Source organism: Notamacropus eugenii, chromosome 4, assembly GCF_028372415.1.
Source record: "Notamacropus eugenii isolate mMacEug1 chromosome 4, mMacEug1.pri_v2, whole genome shotgun sequence".
In the NCBI taxonomy this organism is placed as follows: Eukaryota; Metazoa; Chordata; class Mammalia; order Diprotodontia; family Macropodidae; genus Notamacropus; species Notamacropus eugenii.
This window is the reverse complement of record NC_092875.1, coordinates 27,480,278-27,503,036: the sequence shown is the minus strand read 5'-3', so window position 1 is coordinate 27,503,036 and position 22,759 is coordinate 27,480,278. Positions and strand designations below refer to the sequence as shown.

The following is a 22,759-nucleotide window of genomic DNA, read 5'->3' as shown; positions in this document are numbered from 1 at the left end:
CATCTTTTGACTTTAAAAAATTTGACTTTTATTTTTCATCCTTGAATTGTAAAAGTCACAAGCAGCTTCCTAATTGTAGTGTAGAAAGGAACGAAAAGAATTTAAAAGACAACTGGTCTTTAAATTATCCCCCATGGTACCAGTGGCTGTATGAAGATCACTTGTGAACACAGAACACTTGAAATATTAGTCATTTAAATTTTAGTTTTACATGCTCAAACTGGTGCTTCAATGACAATTTTGCTGCATTTCATATTATCTCAATATTAGTAAATTAGATGGCTCACTCACTGAAAGAAGTTCTCCTATGCATTTTCCTGCTCTCCATAAGTCCTAAGTCCTTAAGTAGATGTTGATTTGGTTCCTTAATATAAGGGTCTTAGAACTTGGTAAACTTTGGTAGCATAAACTGTTTCAATAGATAGAAGATGGAATCAATTTCTTGTCATCCAAAAGAAATTCTGTGATTCTTCATCAGAAGCCACAGGGGAAGGGAAATATCAATTCCACTTTGTACTCCCTAGTACAGACTGGAAAGCCTTTTAGGATACATTCTTTGAAATGAGGGCTCCCCATTTTACTAAGACTACTTAGGAAGTAGCCCCCACTAAGTTCTTGTGCCTCGTCACAGTATGAAGGTGACTGTGCAGCAGGCCAGCCGCTTCTAAGCCAGAAAGCGTTAAGGATGGAGATCTCTCTCAGCCCCTCCGTGATGCTGCAAAAGGCTCAATGTAGCTTCCCAAAATACTCAATGAAGCCTCTTAGGAGGTGATGGCTATACTTGGGTCCCTGGATGTCAGGATATCAACATCCCCCTTGTTTAAGATGAACTTTTTTTTCCCATAATCCCCCACACAATATAGCTGCGGCTGCACTTCCCTCTCTCAGCAGTCACATTTTCCACATCACAAATGTGGAGCAAAAAGGCTCTCAAAGGCCTTTTCCTTTGGTAGAAGAGGAAACCAAGACCTCAGGAGGTGAAGTAAGCCCAAGGTCACATGAACCACACAGTGTCAGAGGCAGAATTTGATCCCAGGTCTCTTGAGTCTGTGGCTCTTTCCTCCAAACCAGGCATTAATGGTCCATCCCTCAGATAAAAGGGCTCTAAAGAGTCTAATGTAGTAGTACAACAGCATTCTACCAAAATAATGAGTATGGGTAAAATGGTGGGTCTAAGGAAAAGAATGTTTCATTTTCTTAAAAAAAAATTGCAAATAATGCATTTTAAAAGGTCTTAAAGAATTCTGAACCAAGGTTTAGATTGGATTGTAAACTTGAGGGCCAAGGCTTCTTTTTCCTTTTTGTACCCACAGTACTTAAGAGTGCCTAAGACGTAGCAGGCCCTTTACAAATGTTTACTGATTGATTGACTTATTGATTGAAGGAAAAACCTGAATCTTAAAGAATTATTTTCATTTGGGAGGCAGGACTGGAAATGGAGTTAAGCAGCAAAGATCAATCTCATACATATATATAAAAATACCAGTTGAAACAATGAAAACCCAGATACCTCCATACAGCTATGAAGTTCCATGTACAACTGTTCTGATTATGCTGTGGTTTTCATCTACCATTGAGATTCTCAAAACAAAATTGTACCTTAAACAACTTATGCTCAGAAAGCACAAATAAATATGCTGTTAATGGTAAACCACTGAAAAATCAGTAGCAAAGACAAGAGTCATGCAGTTAGAAATGCACCCTTACTGTAATCTTACACTGCTTCCTCCTTTACATGCACACCATTATTTTAAAAGCCAGTTATAATGTCTTCATCAGTCCACACCACACCCTTTGATTTAAATAGCCTGTTCATTCAACTAAACTGATGATCATTCACATCCAAGGATCACCCCCCCCACCCCCCATTAAAGCTCTGTCTTGTTTGTCAAAGTCAAAAGCAGAGGAAAAACAAAGACAAACTTGACTTCATAAATTAAAAGTATTTGCACTTGGCTAAACAAAGGCATGGTCCCTGACACTCTGAACCAAGAGCAAGAGAACAATGTAATGTTTAGCTACCACTGCTTTTAAAGACTAAACTGAGAGAAGTGTTGGGCAGAAGTTGGATTTCCCTGTGACGAAAATTATGCTTCTTTCCTTTATCACTAAAGAGAGCTCAAGACCCACTTACTTTTATAAGCAAAACATTATTAACTGCACTTTGAGACAAGACGCCAAGAGAATTAAACTGTGCTGTTAATAAGTAGACAATTTAAACTAAGGCTCTGTAGCCACAGCAATGGAACCACCTCCTCTATTACTGAATTTTGAATATTAAAGATAAAAAGGTCAATGACCAGTTCACCAGGATTTTTTCCCCTGCTACAGTCTATTAACTCCATGTTTACAATCCAAAACAATCCTGCTTCAAAGAGGAATCATAGCTTATGAGCCCATCTTGTTTTCATTAGATGATTCAGCTCCACCTTTGCCAGAAAGGTTAATCCTGTCATTAGGAGAGAAGAGGACTCATGATCTCTTTTTGTCTTTTGGGCAGAAGCTCGGGGCATGGCTCAGAAGGTCCTGTATGTAAGAAACTCTTTCATTTTCTTGGGTATTGGCAGTGCTAAGACTTGATAAGTTGTAAGGAAACTCCGAAGGGCTTTCCGACATAAGTGCTTCAGTGATGACAGGACCCTGGGTGCTGTCCAGAACTGGACATGGCCATCTCTTGTCCTAAAGAGAAACAGAAACCGAGGCACTAAGAGATATTCAAGCTTCTAAGCATGAATAACATTGATTGCATGTGAAAAAGGCAGACTCAAATTCTTATGCTGAGAAAACAAGCCAATGTCCAAACGTAAGAAGGCTGCGCTGGAATCTACAGGATAAGTGATCCTCAGCAATGTATCTGCCTTCAGGTGGCCTTCTAGGTCTTTAAGTGCAGCCTTTTGACTGAATCCAAATTTGCCAGTTCTGTAAAATCTGGATTCAATCAAAAGGCCACATGTGGCCTGAAGGCCACAGGTTCCCCACCCCTGCCCTGCTCTTAATCCTAAGGAATTTCCATGTAACCACTATGTCATTTTAGCCTTTCAGTATAAGAACATACAACTGTCTACCACTACTATCACCAATACCACTATTAAGTCTTCTACGTAGAAAATAAATTAATTAGGTAGTGTGGCAGAAAAACAAATACAATCTTATACGCTGACATCTAACTACATTAATCTAAAATTAATTCATCAAGAGCTCACATAGGTAATACCTACTAATGAGGCAGCTCACAACCTCTCTGGTGCATTCAAAGATGATCCTTGAGTTACTGTAACTGACATTCTGCTATGGACCCCCCCAAGTGAACAAGGAGTCCCCTCCTTCCTTTCTTAAGGCACAGAGCTCCATACTGTACTCTGGAGAAACAGCTATCTCATCTGTTCAAGACAGAGATATACACACCCTGTGGCAATAATTCCACCATGTGGAAAAAACGTGCAGCAAAGACCATTGGTCATAGGAGCAAATGCAACTGGAGTTCTCAGTTCCAAAGCCCAGATCCTGAGCAGTCTAAATGAAAGAGAAATATAAGGTTATTACTTAATGACTAAGTGAGATTAAGTAGATATAGAACTGAAGACATTTGTGCAGACTCCCTCAGGGGTTCTCAATGACACAATCCATCCATTTACCTGTCATCTGCCACTGTAGCAAGGTATAAGCCTTCTGGAGAGAAGCGCACTGATCTCAGCGAGCTGGCATGGACATCACGGGTATAATCCAACTGAGAGTCTAACACGTGCCTACAGGGACGGAAAGAACCAGGAGGATTTGCTGTAGTTGTGACTGACCGTCCTCTTCACTTCCTCCCATCAAAGAGGCAAACCCAAGTGAAAATCCAGAGCTGTGGTCAGAAAAAGGATAGACACACCTGCTGTCTGTCCTAATAGAAAAGGCACAGACCAACCCTAACAAACCACCTGGACATTAATATTTTGCTAAAGGACACATTTCCTTATGTAAAGTGTCAAAGATCACATTTCACTGAGTAACTCTACACAACTATCTTTTACCCCAATTATGATGATAACAATTACATCGTAAATCATATTTTGTTATGTAAAATAGAAAAAAAAAGTCAATTCTAAGTTTTTAGGAACACCACAATTCATTTTGGAAACCATGGTTTTAGATCAGAAAACCTGACTTCGTTAGTGAACATCTTAAAACTCTGCCATTCCCCACTGACAACTCTAAAGTCAGGCATCTGAACACAGAGATGGCCAGACAGCTCACAAGCGATGTCCCAGTTGTACACACACCCGGGCTGCAGAGAAGCATTCGTGAAACATGAAACCATCTTTTTCCCCGAGGGTTCCTCTGGTTGTCCCATCCCTTGCCTCAGACCACAAGGTTCACATGCAGGCTCCAAAGTGGGTCTCACACCATCTACCCCACTGGGAAGTTTTGAGCAAGGATGTGGTCCTTACTGAAGGGTCCTCAGTTTCTCTCCAGTGTAGGGATCCCACATGATGACACTGGTGTCATAGGAAGCTGTGACAAGGAGTGCAGAGTCAGGAGAGAAGTCACAGGAAACCACACTGCTCTGATGCCCCTCTAGCTTCCTAATTAATGTGTAGGACCGCATGCTCCAGAGAAGAACCTGAGAAAAAGAATGGTATTCAGCTGGCAACAAGAATGGGGCAGGGCTTTCACAGAAAAGACAAAGGCTCCCCATCGCCTTCCCCTTGGCATCTGGAGCCTCAGAAGGACAGATTAATCAAGGTAATAGCTTTGAATCCCTGACATCCACCATCTATCCAGTTTATGTCCTCCAAGTGGAAGGGTCAGGCAGGGCTGGCCTCAGCAAACCTTGCTAAGAGTTAATTAAGTCCTACCAAAGTCCTACTGATTCTGATGGCAGAAGTGGAACATTATGTTCTCACTGAGTCAAAGCCATAGGACTTTATCTCCTAAAAAGAAGCACCTTTCTCCTGAGTGGTCCTGAGGCCCTCTGGTGGCCCTGGCACCCTGCAAAACCAAATCTGATTCCAGCCATTCACAGCCCATGAGGGATGTTTCTGGGATCAGTGTGCTGAACTAAACCTAAACAGCAGCCACTGAACCAAAGTCGGGGTGGGGAGTCTCCCCCTCCAGAAAAGCTGAGTGATCAGCCAACACGGCTCTGGCCTTCTCCAAGCTACCTATGTGTGTAGGCCACAAGACTTCATGTCGCATCAAAACAGAAACAAACTACTCCCTAATCCAAATCTGATTTTCTTTCTGATGGGTGTCCCATCACTGACTTACCTACGTGAAATTTCAGAGCCAAGCTAAAAGAGCACTTCATTACTTTATCACATAAAACATCCATTAAAGAGTGTTTCTGGACCTGGATCCTATTAGTGGACTGTAACCACATCAAGTGAAATGGAAAAGATGGGCTCACATCCATATTTTCTCTTTAAACTTTGGGCCCTAAGCAAACATTTCAGAGAGCTCGCTTCTTTTAAAATGCCAAATAAAGATCTCTCCCTTTTGGGGATAGGCTCAGCTTTAGTCCCTTCAGCTAACACCAGGTGCCTCCTCCACACAGGGACACCCCCTTCAGCCCCTGAGGAGGATGGGTGAGAACTGACAGACCCTGGCCAGGAGGCCCAGGGAAGTCGTCCAGGCACAGAGGTCAGCAAGCTGCAGCCCTGTGTCTTTCATGACCCTTGTTTGTCTACTGACCAGCCCACAAAAGGGCAGCTGCAGACCCCTCTTCTAAATGACCTCGGGCAGTGGAGGAACAACTCCTAACACTGGTGACTTACAGACTTCTCTCCTGCTGCAGAACACAGCATGCTGCAGTCTGGGGAGATGGAACAGCAATAAACCCACTGCAGATGGCCAGACAGCACTTGGATCTGTTTGCCTGTCAGAGAAAGAGAAGCAAACAGTGACTCTGTTGTCGGGGAGACTGTGGAAGTGATGACAGGGGCATCCAGGGCCCTGTGCCCTCATCACAGCCAACCCATCTCCACTGACCAAGTGGGAAACTCTTAATGCTGTTAAATCTAGTCACACGGTTAATGAAGTCACCAGAAAACATGACAAGTAGGCCAAATTCTCCCCGAGGGAAACCACAGAAACACATCACAAAGAGCTGTAGAGCAGAACACACTTCTCATGATGCCCAGCCTCTCCTCCACATGGCTGCCTCCGATGGCTGCCCTGCGTACAACACTTTCTTCACTCCTCATTTCACAACGCCCTTAAAGCAGTGGTTTCTCAGTGCTCTAAGAATCAAGTTCAAATCCCAAAAACTCTAATGTTTCACTTTTAAACTCTCTTTTTACTGATAAATAAAACTGCTTTTAACTGAATTATGAAAAATTTGTTACAAATTATGTCTGACCATAACACAATTTAACCATCAAGTTATCAACTCCTCAGAAAGATGACTTAGATGAATATGCTTATGCAACTTCTCTCAGAAGAGTGATCTAGGAGGCTGCATAATTGTGGAAGAATCACTGACCTCACTGCAGTTTTTCAAAGGGAAAAAAATCAATTCAAGACACTTCTTCCCTCATTTCCCTTCCCCCTTCCCCCTGTAAGCCCTGCTCCACCCAAGGCAGCACATCACCCTTGGGCCACCACGAATTCCCCAAAGATGTCCCTTCTTCACCCTGCCCTGCCACCTACCATTTGTTCCAAAGTTTGGAAAGCTTTCCCATCCTGCTCAGATAAAAGTCACTGTTCCCCCCCACCCTAATCCATCTGGAGTTTGGGGTTGAGGCTCACACATCTCTGTTCACACTGCCTATGTGCCTGACCGCTAGCAAGTCACTGACCTCCTCTGGGTCTCAGTTTCCTCATTTAAAAAAAAAAAAAGGTAAAACCCAGTGATTTCTAAGCTCCCAAACTAGTCCTCAATATCCAGGATTACTCTCCCAGAATGACATTTTATTTATGTACTTACCCTTCTGCACCCCCTCAGAAAACTAAATTTATTCTTGACTTGTACAGAATGCCAATCTTACCATCCATGCTGACATTTTGAGTTTTCATTCTATCTGGAGGCCTCATACAGGATCTTCATAATGCCCTGGGACACTTTTAAACTTAAATGACTAAAATTATATGATAGGAATACATGTAAATAGCATTTAAATGAAAATGTACTGAAAACTCAGAACAACTCTGCATCAAGTGGTTTTTCATGGAAGCCCCTGACCTTCCCTGGTTTTGTAATAGAGGAGCAGGACCCTTTCAATGGTGCAGTGAAGAGAGGTCACCTGGCCATGGGTGGGAAGCCAGAACCTAAATGCGCTCTGCCAAAAATACCTGGGGAGTGAGGGGGGAGGCCTCCACTCAGTTCTCTGCTCCTTACAGTGCCACTTTTTCCTTCCCTTGCCACTATTATTTCAAAGAAAGGACAAGCAAATAGTCGTTTTTATAATGTCCTCCTTCCAACTAAGGAACAACACTAGTAGCTCCCTCTACGGAACTTTGTTCTAGGTATAATTCCCTAAAAAGATGAAACCTTTTTTCCAAGGAAAATTACAGCAAGCTTAGAATGCACTTCAAGGAGTTTACTGAGTTTTTTCTTATTTCTAATAAAAAACATTAAGCCTTGGGTCCAGCACAGCCATTATTATCAAGGATTTAAAACAGACTTAGATCCAGATAGTATATTTTTCCATTTTGCAGATGGGAAAATGGGAAACATTCTTACGAATTCAGGCAGTTTCATCACATTCATACCATCTTTATTTAGGTCCCAGATCCGAAGTGTTTTATCCCTTGATGCAGAAACCAAAATCAAGTTTCCACTGGGTGTGAAGCTCAGATCTCTTACCACATCCTGGTGGCCAGACAGATTCAAAAGCAGTCGCCCTAAGGACAGAAACATGTGCATTCAGTCAATTGTGCTGCTGGTGTGACTAGAAGCTTTTTACTATAGAGGCAGATTAAGAAGGTCATAGCTACAACCACAAACCAGCAGCCAGATCCCCACTACAAATGATAAGCCACCTGCCATGTGTCCTCAGTCTCCCTCATGGGCTTCCTACCTACCTGTCTGCACCTCCCAAATTTTGATCTGCCCATCATTGAGTCCTGTTGCAAGAATAAGGCAAGAGAAATCCAGTGCTGGGGGGCAGACGCGTGCCCAGAGCTTTCTACTGGGTGGTGACGGCCACGGGCTGAAGGCCAAACCCCAGACAATCTGACCACAGTCCAGCGTCTTTTCCTTTGGGCTGCCTCGCCCCTTCAGATCTGTTTTGCTGCTTCGGCTTTTAGGCTCAAACCCTCTGGGGATGCTGTAGGAAGAAGGAATATCTTAATGATTCCTTACTTTTGACATTAGAATTTCTAAATCTTTAAAGTTACAAGGGAACAAGTGAGCTAGATGACCCTTCCTTTTCACTCCTTCAGAGAATCTCACTGACCTCTGCTCATCTTTATTTACCACAGGTCTGCACAAAGGCCTGGGTCAGAAGTGGGGAACTTGTGGCCTTGACACCACATGTAGCTTTCTAGGTCCTTAGGTGCGGCCTTTTGACTGAGACCACGTTTTACAGAACAAAGCCTTCTGTTAAGGGGATTTGTTCTGTGAAGTTTGGATTCAGTCAAAGGGCTGCACCTGAGGACCTACAGGGCCAAATGTGGCCTCAAGGCTGCAGGTTCCCCACCCCTATGACCTGGCTAAGTCTAGTTATATTACTAAGTAAATATCTGTCCAGGCAGCTCTCTGGAGCTGGGAGGGCGGAAAGGAAAAATGCAGTTATCTTTTCCCAAGGAAAAGCTGGTTGAAAAAGACTCTGGGCCTGCACATGAAGCTACTCTACAGGGAAAAAGCTAGACACAGCGGAATTTGCAGAGGCAAAACTCTTGACTCATTCTTTACATATGAAAGTGTTTATTTTGTTGTTAGACAAATCATAACAAAAAATAAAAATTAAGTATCAGTTTCTAATGTGGCTTAGAAAGACCCAAGAAAACAAAATTCTGTCCTTGCTAATGCAGCTGATATGGCGAATGTTAATTTCCCGTTTCTTCTCCACAGTGCCAATAAAGTCTAACCAGGAGCTGGCCAATAAAGACTCACCCTAGAGTCACAGAGATCACAGAATATTCCAGAGAGAAAAGGGACTTCAGAGGTCAAATGACTTGCCCAGGGTCACAAAGCTAGTTAGTGACAGAGCCAGAACTACAACTCAGGCCTTCTGTTTTCCAATCCAGTGTTCTGTCAGCACATCCTCTCATATAAAAGACTGTGACCAAGCGAAAACACAAGCTATGTAAAACTGATTTCTCCAGGGTTTTAATCGAAACCTGTTGAAGTTGATATTCGCTGCCCTTCCTTCCCCAAGTCCAAGACCAGAGAACTTCCAAAGCTTCCCCCAACCAGGGGGAGAGAATCCACACCCCACTGAAATGAGCCCCAGGGCAAAGCTGGGCTGGCCTGAGGACTGAAGCCGCAGTACTTCAAACACTCTCACCCCACAGCTACAACCCTGACCATCAGGCACAAGCCAAGACTTGTCACTTGCCTAGACATCTTTTTCCCTCCAATCAAAGATCCTTTGAACTTTCCCCAACCAGGAGAAGATAATCTATTGAGGAGTGGACTCTGTGGCAAAGCAGACCAGGCTCAGGCATGAAGGTCAAGCCCAGGATTCCACAGAGCACTGAACTGACCATCAAGCAAGTCCATGAATAATTAGGCTTAGAAACAGAATTCCATCATCTGTCCTCCTTTCATGGTCTCCACCCCCCATCCTTCCATCTCTTACTTAAGGACTGAGAATTCCATCCGCATACTGACTGTTACTGTAAAGGGACTAACAATCCACTGTCGGTAAGGCTCAGCTTAGTTATAGACTATCAAGGTAGACATTCCCTTCCTTGGCCACTACACCATGTTCTTTCATACCCATCAATGCCAAGCCCATTCTCCCTGTGTCCCTATCCTATTCTCCCCCTACCCTCCCACTGCGCTCCCTGGACCCTTACTAGACTGTGCCCTACACCCAGAAACTACTTTATGTAAGTTTGTATTTTATTTTCTACGTGCACACTGTTTCTGCCAATAAAATGGAAGTTCCTTGAGGGTTGGGAATGTTTCTTTGGTTCTAGTTTTTATATCCCCAGCACCTATCAAATAGTGACAAAGATAATAAATGTCTGTCAAACTAAATAATAATTTTATATTTATGGATAGAATCAACACTGAAAAATATCAAGAAGTTGAGAGTTTAGAGTAATCTCTGTAAATACCGTGATCCTTAAAATGCAAACATTTCAGATGATCATAAGGACACACCGATGGCCAAACTGATTTGAAGCCATCTTTTCTATTGTTCATTCATTCTACTACAATGAGGCTCAGCACCTCCTAAGAGTTTCAGGTTTATTTATTTTAAAGCATGTCTCCTATTTCTATGTGGATATTCCTCTCCAGGAAAAAGTCATGTTCCTGAAAATCCTCACATAAATCAAACTTTATAAACCTTATAAATATTTAGAAATATTTCTCTGAAATATTTCTCTGGACCTCATTTTCCTCATCTGTAAAACAAGCAAGTTAGATTATATGATCTTTAATATACCTTCCAGCCCCAAAATTCTGTGATTGTGCTATTTAAAGAATCACACTTTTGTAAAGTATGATTTATATAATATGATTTATGATTTACAAAGTACTTTTATAAAGCAAATACTAATTTGCTGAAGTGTGTGTGTTCATCCTTCGTTGCCAAAGGAGACCATGCCATCAGAGAAATAATGACATGACTTGTACTTGACTTTGTTTTGAGTGAGGGAGGGTTGTGCAGGTCACCAGCCTCACTTCTCCTCCAGAGCCATCTGAATCCAGTGACCAGATATTCATCAGGATGACTGGAGATGACCCCGGATGAGGCAATTGGGGTTAAGTGGCTTGCCCAGGGTCACACAGCTAGTGAGTGCCAAGTGTCTGAGGTGAGATTTGAACTCAGGTCCTCCTGACTCCTGCTCTATCTACTGCACCACCTAGCTGCCCCAATTTGCTGAAGTAACTTTTTGTTCAAAGAGGGTATACCTGTGGCTATGTTCTTCTAAGTAAATCACAGCCCTCTCCCATTTGCCCTCATTTAACTTCAAGCCTTCCTTACAGGAAGAGACCAAAATCTCTATTTGCAGAATTTAGCTGGCTTGCCCACTGATATATAACTAAGAAATGAAAAGAGCCCAATTCTCCCAAATCATAATTTGATATTTTTCCCTCTAATCTAGACCTAGCAGTAAGTAGCTAGTTTTGAGAGGGAAAGAAACAGAAACAAGAGACTTACTCTGAAAATAAGTTTTATGGAAACAAAAGCTTCTAAAGTTCCATATATAAAAACCACACAAATGGCTGGCTCTCAGGACCATGACTGTTCTAGAGAGCCACCCAGGGCAAATTCAGTGACCCAGAAAGAGGGACATCTGGCCTAGGAGGAGTTCATGGAATTCAACTACAGAACCTACTTATTCTATAACAGGTTATTAGCAAACTTCTGACTTCCTACTTTCTGAATCTGGCCAACATTAAAAATGTTAGTCCCTTAACATGGTACAACAATACGCTGAAAAATGCTCAATCTGAAGCCTGAACACCTGGGCTCAAATACCATCCCTCTGACTTCCTAGGTGTCTAGGCTTACCTCCCTGGGACTCAGTTTCCTCACCTATAATTAGATGAGAAAGTTGATCAGGAAGACTTCTGAGGTCCCACCCAACTCTAAATCCAGGACCTACAAGAATCATCTTATGTAATTATCATCAAAAGCTGATTAATTATACCTAAGGATGCCATGCAAACAATAGGCAAGTAATGAATATTTGTGCAAATGCTGATGTGGGCTATTAATCTCCTTCCTCATCACTTTTCCCAATTTTGGACCATTTTTTAGCTTCCCCACTCATCCACAAGGAATACAAATGAAAGGATTCATTTTTAAAGCTTTACAGAGGATGTATATTCATTCACAAATCATCAAAACCAACCACTCAAGTATTCTGAGAAGCTCTTCCCTTTTAGGAGAGGATGGGATACTACTTACAACTGTTCCTCAAGGGGCCATGGAATCAGCTTGACAATACAGTGTCCTTGAGACCAGGCAAACCAGGAACCATCAGGGGAAAAGGCAACACTCCAGGTCTCACAACTGGATTTCCAATCAAACTGGTGCGGTCGCCCAGGCTTCAGCTCAGCCAGCAGCAGAGGAACCTCTGGGGAAGAAAATGGCATCATGACTTAAACACTCTCACTTCTAACCAAAGCTGTATTTGAACCGAGAGTCCAAAAGAAGACATTCTCACTACCTAACTAGCTCAGAAATTCTATAAATATCCTGCTTCCTTCATAGGCTCTTCTATTTCAATATCCCAGAGCAATAAACAGAAGCCACAGGTCACATTCCATCCCAATTACTCAAACACTGGGCAGTGCAGACTACCAGTTAGCAATGACTTAACCTTTGTACATGACACCTTTGTATATGTGACAATAACAAATGAATGCCAAATGATTCCTTTTCCTAAGAATGTCAAAAAGAGGAAAACAGCAAGGGCAAAACATGAAGCATTAGAATGGTAACATGTTACAGATTTCAAGACCTTAGGGAAACAAGCAGAAAGGCCTTCTCATACCATTATTCCAATCACAGGCCTGAAGAGAACCAAAGACCTGTGACTTTTCTAGTCAATAAAAAAGCACAAAGATGTAGAGAAAAGAAATAAGTGAACCACAAGTTCCCATAGTGCCTATGCTTCTTCAGCACCCATGGAGTTTATAGCAGGTTAAAGGCAAGCAATACCCATGAGAACATCCACTTCTACTGTACACTCTAAATCACTGCGAAGTGACCACAGGATACAGAAGTGAAAGTCAAACAAACTCATTTGGCAGATGAACCCCACAGACCTGAATGCCAGCAGGGCAGCAGCTACTCCTAGGTAGAATATAAGCTGGCCATACACCACGGAGGTCCACGATACTAGCGCTGTCCTAGGTGGCTACAATCGAAGGCAAAGCATCCAGAATGAGAGAAGGAAGAGTTCCAGAATATTTCTGGCCCTGTTGAGGCCACTTCTGCAATGTGTCCAGCGCAATTCTGGACACCATATTTTAGGAAACACGTAGACAAGTTGGAGCTGACAACTAGGATGGTTAGAGGACTTAAGGACATACCAAATGAGAACTATGTGATACGTGGTAGTTCTCACCTGGAGAAGACTAGGAAGGAACCTAACAATTATCATGGGTCTGAAGGATTAGTATGTCAGAAAAGGAAGTAACCTTATTCTGCTTGGCCTCAAGGGCAGAACCATGATCAAAGGGAAAGCTGCCAAGATATAGCTTTAGGATGATTAGGAAGCATTTCTTAACTCTGTCAAGTGGAACTGGCTGTCTTTTTGGAAGCTGAGTTTGCTTTCATTGGAGGTTTTATAATAGCTAGCAATCATAGAGAACCAAGATTTACATGGCATTTCATGTGATCCTCACAACAAACCTGTAAGGCCACTACTACTTCCAATTTACAGATAAGGAAACTGAGGCTGAGAGAGGGCCTTTGCCCAGGGTCACAGAGTTAGTAAGCATCTGGGACAGGATTTGAACTCAGGTCTTCCAGAGTCCAGATGCTTACTACCATGCTTCCACTTCAAGCAGAATGTGGATGACTGTTCACTGGGGATGTCAGAGAAGGGCTTCTCGGTCATGTCTGGCCTGGACTAAAGGGCCTCCATGCTTCCTTTAGCTCAGAGTCTGATCTGGAAACACAGGCTCTCAGATTTAAAATTTAGCCTGTGTCTTGTTCATACGGTTAATGGTTCAACGTTACCAGATGCTGATTTAATTTAGCTGATAAAGGATCACTTCAGTGATTCCAAAGACCTGTGATTCAACTGGCACAGGCATTCCCTGTACAGCTAAGTGATTTGGTAGAAACAGCACTGGACTTAGAGTAGTAAGACATGGGTTCAAAACCCAGTTATGCTACCTAAGACCTGTACCACCCTGGGAAAGTCCATTTTGTGTGGGTCTTGGTTTCTTCACCTGTAAATCAAGGGCCCTTTCAGCTCTGAACTTAGGTTCCTCCAAGTATGTAGATCTCCTCAAAGATGATTTTAATAAATGGCCACAGCCAAAAATATTCATCACACAGAAGCTAACATTCTCATGATGGAACTGAACAAGGCTGACACATGTGACAAAATCTGTCACAAGCCAAAACTTGAAGCCTCTCAAAGTTTGGAAGAGTCTCCCAGAGTCCACTGACAGAGACTTTCAGAAGGGAACTGGCCAGATGTAGGAGAAAAAGGAAAAGAGGTAGGTCTGAAGGCCTCAGTCTGAGTCACAGCTCTCCTCCCACTGAATGCCTGCCCTACATGACCTTGCCCAAGTAACTCCACCTCATCACAAAATGGGGGAGGGAAGCTCTAAATCCTAAGATTCACTAAACTATGGATCGTATCTCTACACTACAATAAGGCATCAGAGCACAACTTGAGTGGAGAGATACACTATTAAAAAAAAACCCACACATGTGTATGTATATGTGTGTATATCACATATATATATAATTAAGTAAATTCACAATTTTGACCTATCTGGCTACTTACTTATAATATTAAAATATGTATATAATAGAGGTTATCTCTCAATATAAGAGGTATTTATCTGTAGAATTATATTGAAAGGATAAACTGAATTTCATAGGTACTAAAGGAGATCACAATTTACAAGTAGCCTGTGAATTCTTTTGCAAAGAGAATCTTTTTCTAAAAAACAAATCCAGGTTTTAATACTGATTCATTTAAAATATACTGTGTTTTGTGCATTGTGTATATAGACATATTTAAGTATGTGTCACATCTGAACTTATATTTTCATTTGTACATCTTTATGTGCAAAATACACTCAAAGAAACAAATGAAAGGAGAATAAAATGAGTAATTCACTGGACAACATATACCTCAAACATGCATATTTTGTTTAATGTTTTTTGGAACAATTCATTATGTTTTCTTCAGTCTGATAATTTAAAAACATTTCTTTCTCTAAATGATATTAAATCCACCCTTTGCATGATGCCTTATTACATGCTCAATAACAGTGGTGTAGCAAACATCAACCAATCCCGGGGAGGATCTCTATTCAATACTGGCCTATCCTGTTCTTAGTCACCTTCCTAGAAAAAGCTATCTACACTCACTGTCTATGCTTTCTCAGTCCTCCTCCCTTAACTCTTTTTAAACTGGCTTCCAACCTCATCATTCAACTCCACAGTTAATTCTCTAGAGTTAACAGTGATCTCTTCATAGCAAAACGTGGCTGTCTTTTTTCAGTCCTAATCTTTCTTGACTTTTACCTCTCTGCTGCATTTGACACCACTGACCAAGCTCTCTCCTCCTAGACTCTCTCCTTTCTGATCTTTCACGATAATCCTCTCTCCAGGTGCTCTCCCTACCCATCTAACAAGCCCTTCCCAGTCTCCTAGGCAGAATCTTCACCCAAATCAAGTCTCTTAACTGGGGGTGTTCCCCAGGGCTCTTCCCTACTCTTTACACTAGTTCTCTGTGCCATGGTCAGCCTCCATGGAATGAGGTTTAATTATGATCTCAATGTCAATGACTTCCAGATCTAAATAGCCAGTTCCAGTTCCTCCTCCAGCTTCAGACTAGAAAAACCCAATTCTCTATTAGAAATTTCCAACTAGATGTCCCAGAGACATCTAAAATACAACATGTCCAAAAGAGAACCAATCTTTCCCCACTAACCTATGCATCTTCCAAAATTCTGTATTTCTGTCCAAAGCACCACCACTCTTCCAGCATCCCAGGTTCATAACCTCAAGGTTACCATGGACTCTTCGTTTCCTCTCCATTACCCCATACTGGCAACCAGTTGCCAAAGCCTGGCATTTCTATTTCCACAGTATCTCTCCCATCCAACCCTTCTCTCAACTCACAGAGCTACTACCCTTCCAGCTCCATGATCCAATAACCCTAGTTACTGAGGAAGAAAACTGTCATATCATAGAACCTAAAAATACAATAAGCATAACAAGAGACCCTGGATTTGATGAAACTATTCTGGAAAAATTCATTTCCTTGGAAAGACTGAGTCAGCATCAGTGTTGAATAGAAGTACTGGAATCTGTTTGGACAATCAGGTCTAATGAACAAATGTAAGGATTCAAGGCACTGAGTTAGACACAAAGTAACAGTCTACTCAACTGTAGGACCTTAAGAAGACTCACTTAATGTTGTCAACAGTATTAAGATCTCTTGCTGTACCTGTTTTGATTAAAAAGAAAAATGAACTCAAGTCTCTTATGTTATCTTCACAACCTCCCAAAATCTCTGCCCAGATGTAAAAGAAACAAGTTCTTAAAAAAAGTTAGTCACTTTCTTTGAAAATCAATGGCAGTTGTGAATCAGTGATTTGGAATTATGCAAAAAACAGACGAAAACATCCATGCCTCTGGATCACTTTGACCCCAGATTCCACAAGGCTTGTGCATCAACAATGTCATTGAAAAGATGTCCCTACAGACACCAAAGTATCCGTAGCAGCACTTTCGGTAACAGCACATGAACGTAATGGAATACGACTGTGCTACAAGAAATGATGTGTATGATGAATACAAAGAAGCAGGGAAATATGTACATGAACTGACACAGTGAAGTCAGCAGAGTAAAAAGACAAGAAAACAATACCCACAATGATAACAATGTAAATGGAAAGTACCATGCAAAACAATCAAATGCGAATGTTGCAAAATTACAAAAGAACAAGCATAGCTTGAAAGATATTAAAAAAATAAAACACCCTCAACCCCAACCCTCGCGGAGTTCTATGAGGATGGCAAATTGCACATATTTTCAGAACCTTCTGATGTACTGATCAGATATGCTCTTCTCCCCCTTTATTGTCTTTAAAAATAAAATTTCTTATATGAATGGTTCTCTGTGAGGGGGAAGGAATTTGGAGAAAACTATACTGATTATGGATTTTTAAAAAGTGACTTCAATAAAAATGTATTTTAAAAAAAGAGAAATTCAAGGAGAAGCTGTCAAGTGCAACATCCTACCTGGTTACATCTAACACTAAAAGCCAGGACAAAAATTTTTTAAAGCTTCATCAGTTAAGCACTAAATAAAACCATCAGATATCCCAGACAGGAAGGTTGGCAAAACTGCTACCACAAATTTCCCTGAATAGCTACCTCATTTTGCAAACAAAGAAAATGTCATCTCCCAAATTAAAAAAGCACCAACACCCCAGGGAAAATGACCTGATTGAAAACCAACAAATCTACCTGTAATTCCTATTTTTAATCAAACCACCCAGAAGCACACAAGGTCAGAATTCTCCATCTTCCTCCCCCTAAAAACCTGAACTTTATTCAGTTCAATCCTTATTTTCATTAGAATAACAAAGTATTCTGGAGTAACATATTCACTACCAATTTTCATTCACTCAATAAACATTTATTAAGTGCCTATTACAGTGCCAGGTACAGTGATAAGCACTAAAAAGACAAAAGGCTCTTCCTGTCCTCACAAAGCTTATGACATAATATGGGAGATGCAAATATATATATACATATATATATATATATATATACATATATATCTCTCAAGCTAGAGACAGGATAAATAGGAAATAATTAATAGAAAGAAAACACTGAAATTAAGAGGGGCCTAGGGAAGGCTTCCTCTAGAAGATGAAATTTTAGCTGGAACTTAAAGGCAACAGATTGGATACTTTCGCGGGGGAGGTGGAAAGAGTAAGGAGTCCAGGATGAGACCTAGAATTCCAGCCTAGATGACTAAACATTATAATTTAACTGTTCTCAAAGTATGATCCAAGAACCGCTAGGAGTCCCCAAGACACTTTCAGAGGATCTGTAAAGCCAAATATATTTTCATAATAACACTAAAACTTTTACATTTCTAATGGGGTAAATAACTCACAGAAACAAAAGTTCTCTGGGGGGGATCTTCGATCATTTTTAAGTGAAAAGGGACCCAAGAACCAATTTAAATGTCTTTTCTTCTGTATCTCTCATCTAAACCAATCTTTTAACATGTTTCAATGTATGCTCAGGGTTTATGGCCGTAAAAGAATTCATCTGTACTTCCCTTCCCCCAAATAAGATTATCTACTGGCGAGCTCTCAGCTTTCTCAGCTCTCAGACCAATCAAAAGTGATGTCAATTTATCCTAACTGCAGAAGGTATTGTGACAGGCAAGTACCTGGATTATCCTTTGTATGTAGAAAATCTAGACTTCTCTAGAGGGATCCTAGAGCAACAGAAAAAGCATGGGGGCATTTATCATCAAAAAGATCTAGGTTTGAATCTGAGATGTTCAACTAACTTTGTATTGGAGACTTTGGCCAAGACCCTTTGAGCAAAACTCATCAAACACAGTAAGCACCTAATAATATGCTTTTTAATTCATCTGTTAAACAATGAGGGCACTGTACTACATGATATAAAAATTCCCTTCAGGTTCAAGAACTAAAAGACTTTAGGAAACAACACAAGAACTCACTACCAAGTAGACCACTTACATGGGGAAACCAAAAATCATAAAAACACATTTATATGGCACTGTACATAACTTTATCTCATCTGATCAGCAAGTAACCAAATCTCTTAAAATATACCCTAGGTCATGCAGAAGGCAAAAAGAGGGAGTGACTGAGGTCTTACATTTTCTAGTTTCTGAGAGTAATTCAAATAAGCAGTTAACTTTCTACTTTGAACAAGTTCCAGCAGTGTGAAGAGACCAGTCAATGACACTAAGACAGAGATCAAATGAGGAACACACCCTATGTTCCTCATTTGGTTTTGAAGGAGCTAGAAAATTCATTCCCAAAACCACCTCCCACCATCACCTTTTCTTAGTAAGTCTCAAGGATTTCCCTGGGGGAAGCCAATGGAAAAACTGGGGGAGAGAATGCAGGTGGTAGGGTTATTCTGGCTTTCACCAAACCTCTGGAGGAAATCTGATCAACAGATGTGAGAAACAAGAAGCCAGATTGTTTGGTTTGGTTTTAGGCTTTGGGTTGGGGGAAGGGAAGGGAGTAGTTAACATTAACAGAGTTGCACCTCAACCCAACCAAAGCTAACTGTGGGGGCAAACACTGGGAGTGGACAGGATATGGGGAGTTGGGGTGAACAGCTATTGTAGGTGAACAGGACCTTGAAAGGATGTTAGAATTCAGTGTGGTTTGGTGGAAATAGCCCTGCACTTGGTCTGAATCCTACCTCTCTAACTTCATCTCTGGACCTCAGTTTCCCCACTGGTAAAATAAAGATAAAAATATCAGTAGCGCATACATCAATAAGGAGTACGGTCACCAGAGGCGCCCACCTCACAGGAGAACTGACCACAAATGATATGGGCTCTAGAAAGGTCAGCTCTTAGTGATTTATTTCCCCAGGGCAAAGTTTCAGAATGAATTGAGGATCACAGATTTGGGGCTGGAAGGGACCTTTGGAGATCATGTGGTCCAACCTCTCATCTGAGAGGCAAGGAAGGACAACCATTGAGAATACACAGCACCCTAGAGAAGGAACTTATTAGAAGGATGGATAGTGAAAGTGAATTAGCCAATGAGGGAAGCAGAATATTCTGGGAAAGATATTAAAGGGTGAATTGAAATAGCAAGGTACAGTTGAGTCTGGTTAGAAACCCACCCATGTGACCTGGGGCAGGTCACTTCTCCCCTCTGGGCCTCAGTTTCCTCATCTGTGAAATGAGGGGGTAGGACTAGAGGGCCTTTGAGGACCTGTCCAGCTCTAGACCTAGGACCCTGTGGATATTAGAAGGAAGTCATTACAGAGTTTCCAGGACCTTTGAAGACTATCTCATCAATCCACATCAGAACAAGAAGCCCCTCTCCACCATTCCCATCAAGTGGTCTGGACATCCGCCTCTGACTGAACACCCAATGAGGGGAAACTTACCACCTTCCCAGGCAGCCTAACCCACTTCTGGAGAGTTTTCACTGAGAGGAAGTTTTTCCTTATACCAACATTGGGGGGAAGAGAGGAAGGGTTAACTGGCTAGAAGGAAAACTAAAACAATAATCTGGGGGAGACACAGATGATGGTGATGAAGAGGCAGGAAGGTGTAACACAGAGAGGGGAGACTCAGAATCAAGTTCTCATGCTGTAAAGGGATGCTGAATGCCTCTGGACAAGTAACTAAACTTCTCAGGGCATCAGGGAACTCCCTAGAATTTGCATATGGCAGAAAGGCCAGGACTGATAATTTTCTCACCCTATACCACTCCCTATCCCATCAGACTACTGGGAAAGGCAAAAGGGCCTTAGAGGATATCTAGGCTGAACACAATACTTACGGAGGCTATTTGGAGGAAACATGATATATGGATGGATCCCACAGAGTACATACAATAGGTCTAAAAGAAAGGAAGATATTGAGGCAGAAAATCTACGTGGGGCTAAGGCCACTGAAGCAGGGGTTACTGGGTGAATTAGGATAACTGAAGTAAAAGAAAAAACCCTGACCCTGGGGGAAAAGCTTGTAGGGGAGGAAGGGAGGAAGGGAGAATTCAAGGAGGTGATTTGGGCCACCATGAAAGGAGAGAAATTGGGAAGATCGGAGGACACTGGGGAAGACTAACCCAAGGGGAACAAGGAAAGACCGTGGGAGAAGGCGGAGCATTCAAGGAGGGAATCCGGGTCACCATGAGACGGGAGAAAAAAGTGAGGTTTGACCCACGAGGAGAGGTTGCTGGGGTGCACACCTGGACAGGCAGAATACTGGGGTCATTGGTGGTTATTGGGGTGCACACAACCGGGAAGGGAAGATACTGGAGGTTATTGGGGCGCACACAACCGGGAAGGGAAGATACTGGAGGTTATTGGGGCGCACACAACCGGGAAGGGAAGATACTGGAGGTTATTGGGGCGCACACAACCGGGAAGGGAAGATACTGGAGGTTATTGGGGTGCACACAGCAGGGCAGGGGGGATACTGGAGATTATCGGGGTGCACACAGCAGGGCAGGGGGGATACTGGAGGTTATTGGGGCGCACACAACCGGGAAGGGAAGATACTGGAGGTTACTGGGAAGGACACTGGGGTGCACACGGTACGGGGGAGGGTGGGCCCGCCGTAGGGGGGAGGGGAGGACCCAGGGGAAGGCCGGCGCCCCCGCCCCGCCCCCGGCCCCCCGCCCCTCACCTCCGGCCTCGGCGCCGCCCGCGCCGGGCCTGGCCTCCATGAGGCCGCGGGGCTGGCGCTGGGCCCGGGCCGCCGGCGCTGCTCCTCCTCTGGGTCCCTCTCAGCGCGGGCGGCCCCTCATGGCTCGGCGTCCCCGGCAGGGCCCTCCGCGCCCACCGGCTCCGCTCCCTCCGGGCCCGCCGCCCCTCCCGCCTCCGCGGGAGCGGCCATCAGCTGCTTCCCGTCACGTGGCGCGCGGCGGGCGCGAGGAGAACGCCTCCTTCCGGCACCGCCTCCTGGAGGGGGCAGGGGCGGAGTTAGCGAAGGAGCGAGGCCGGGGGCGGGGCCAGAGAGGGAGTGGGCGGGGAAAGGGAGTGGCGCACGAGAAAGAGTGGGGGTGAGGGTTGGAGTCAAGCTGCGGGAGACGGGGCGCGGCCAGCAGGATCGGAAGCAGAAGGGGCGGGGCGAGGGTTGAGGCACGAGACGGGGGCGGAGCCAGGGGAGGACCACAGCAAAGGGGTGGGGCTGGAAGGGGCGGGGCGAGGGATAGAGCCAGAAAGAAGAGATTGCGGGAGGGAGCTGATAATGCACCTACTCCGTGCCCTGGGCTCAGCAGTTCACTCACCAACCAGGCAGCACCTGCCAAGCACCTACTGTTTAAAGGGCATAAGGGTACAAAGAAAGGCAAGAACGGTCCCTGCCCTCAAAGAGCTTCCATTTTTGCTGGGGAGAAAAATAGTAACTGGGAGTAAAAACTGTATTTACGCAGTGGATGGAGGTGATTTCAGAAAGGGAGGCATTAGGAGGGACCCTGAACAAGTCATTTAACCTCTGTCTGCCTCAGTTTCCCAGTCTGTAAAATGAGAATAACCTCCCAAGGTGGCCGTGAGGATCAAATGGGATATTTGCAAAGGGCTTTGCAAACCTTGAAGTCTTACAGATTCTACCTGTCCTCATCATTAGCAGCTAAGGGTGAAAGGGATGGGAGGGTACTGGGAAAATCCGAAGAAGGTCATACTTGAGCTGAGTACTGATGGAAGTCAGGGAATCAAGAGGCATTCTAGACCTGGGAGACATGGAGCCAGGGGAGGTGTAGAACTGCCCCTGGACTAGTGTCTCTGCATCCTGGAGGGCGTGGAAAGAAGTCAATCTGATATCTAGATAGATAGATAGATGATAGATAGATAGATACATAGATAGATGATAGATAGATAGAGATAGAGATAGACAGACAGATAGATAGATAGATAGATAGATAGATAGATAGATAGATACAGATGCTATACTTGATCCTCCAGGGAATAGTGAGCAGTGGGGTTTCTTGAGATAGAGGGTGACCACATCAGACACGCACTTTAGGAAAATCATTTGGGCAGCTAGGTTTTTTGTGACAGGGAGACCATTCATTGTCACAGAGGTCACTAATAATAGAGAAGAAAAGTAATGAGGGTCTGAACTAAGGGGAGCCGAGAGACAGGGACATTACTTTTATTAATGGTAATAGCTAGAATCTACAGCTCTTTAAGGTTTGCAAAACTCTCTGTAAATATCTCATTTGATGCTCACAACGTTGGGAGGTAGGTTATTCTCA

The 22,759-nt window shown here is 43.1% G+C and overlaps 1 protein-coding gene across 1 annotated transcript; it reads right to left on the bottom strand.

Moving 5' to 3' along the window:
• Nucleotides 1–4: 4 nt before the first annotated feature.
• Nucleotides 5–21,439, bottom strand: WSB2 (WD repeat and SOCS box containing 2). Its single transcript, XM_072600311.1, has 9 exons — nt 21,190–21,439; nt 12,018–12,186; nt 8,008–8,252; nt 7,696–7,827; nt 5,760–5,860; nt 4,434–4,606; nt 3,636–3,746; nt 3,406–3,513; nt 5–2,679 (listed from the first exon to the last, which is right to left on the bottom strand). Exons 1-9 carry the CDS (start codon nt 21,227–21,229, stop codon nt 2,517–2,519), a joined length of 1,242 nt encoding a protein of 413 aa, XP_072456412.1. The 5' UTR covers nt 21,230–21,439; the 3' UTR covers nt 5–2,516.
• Nucleotides 21,440–22,759: the final 1,320 nt, after the last annotated feature.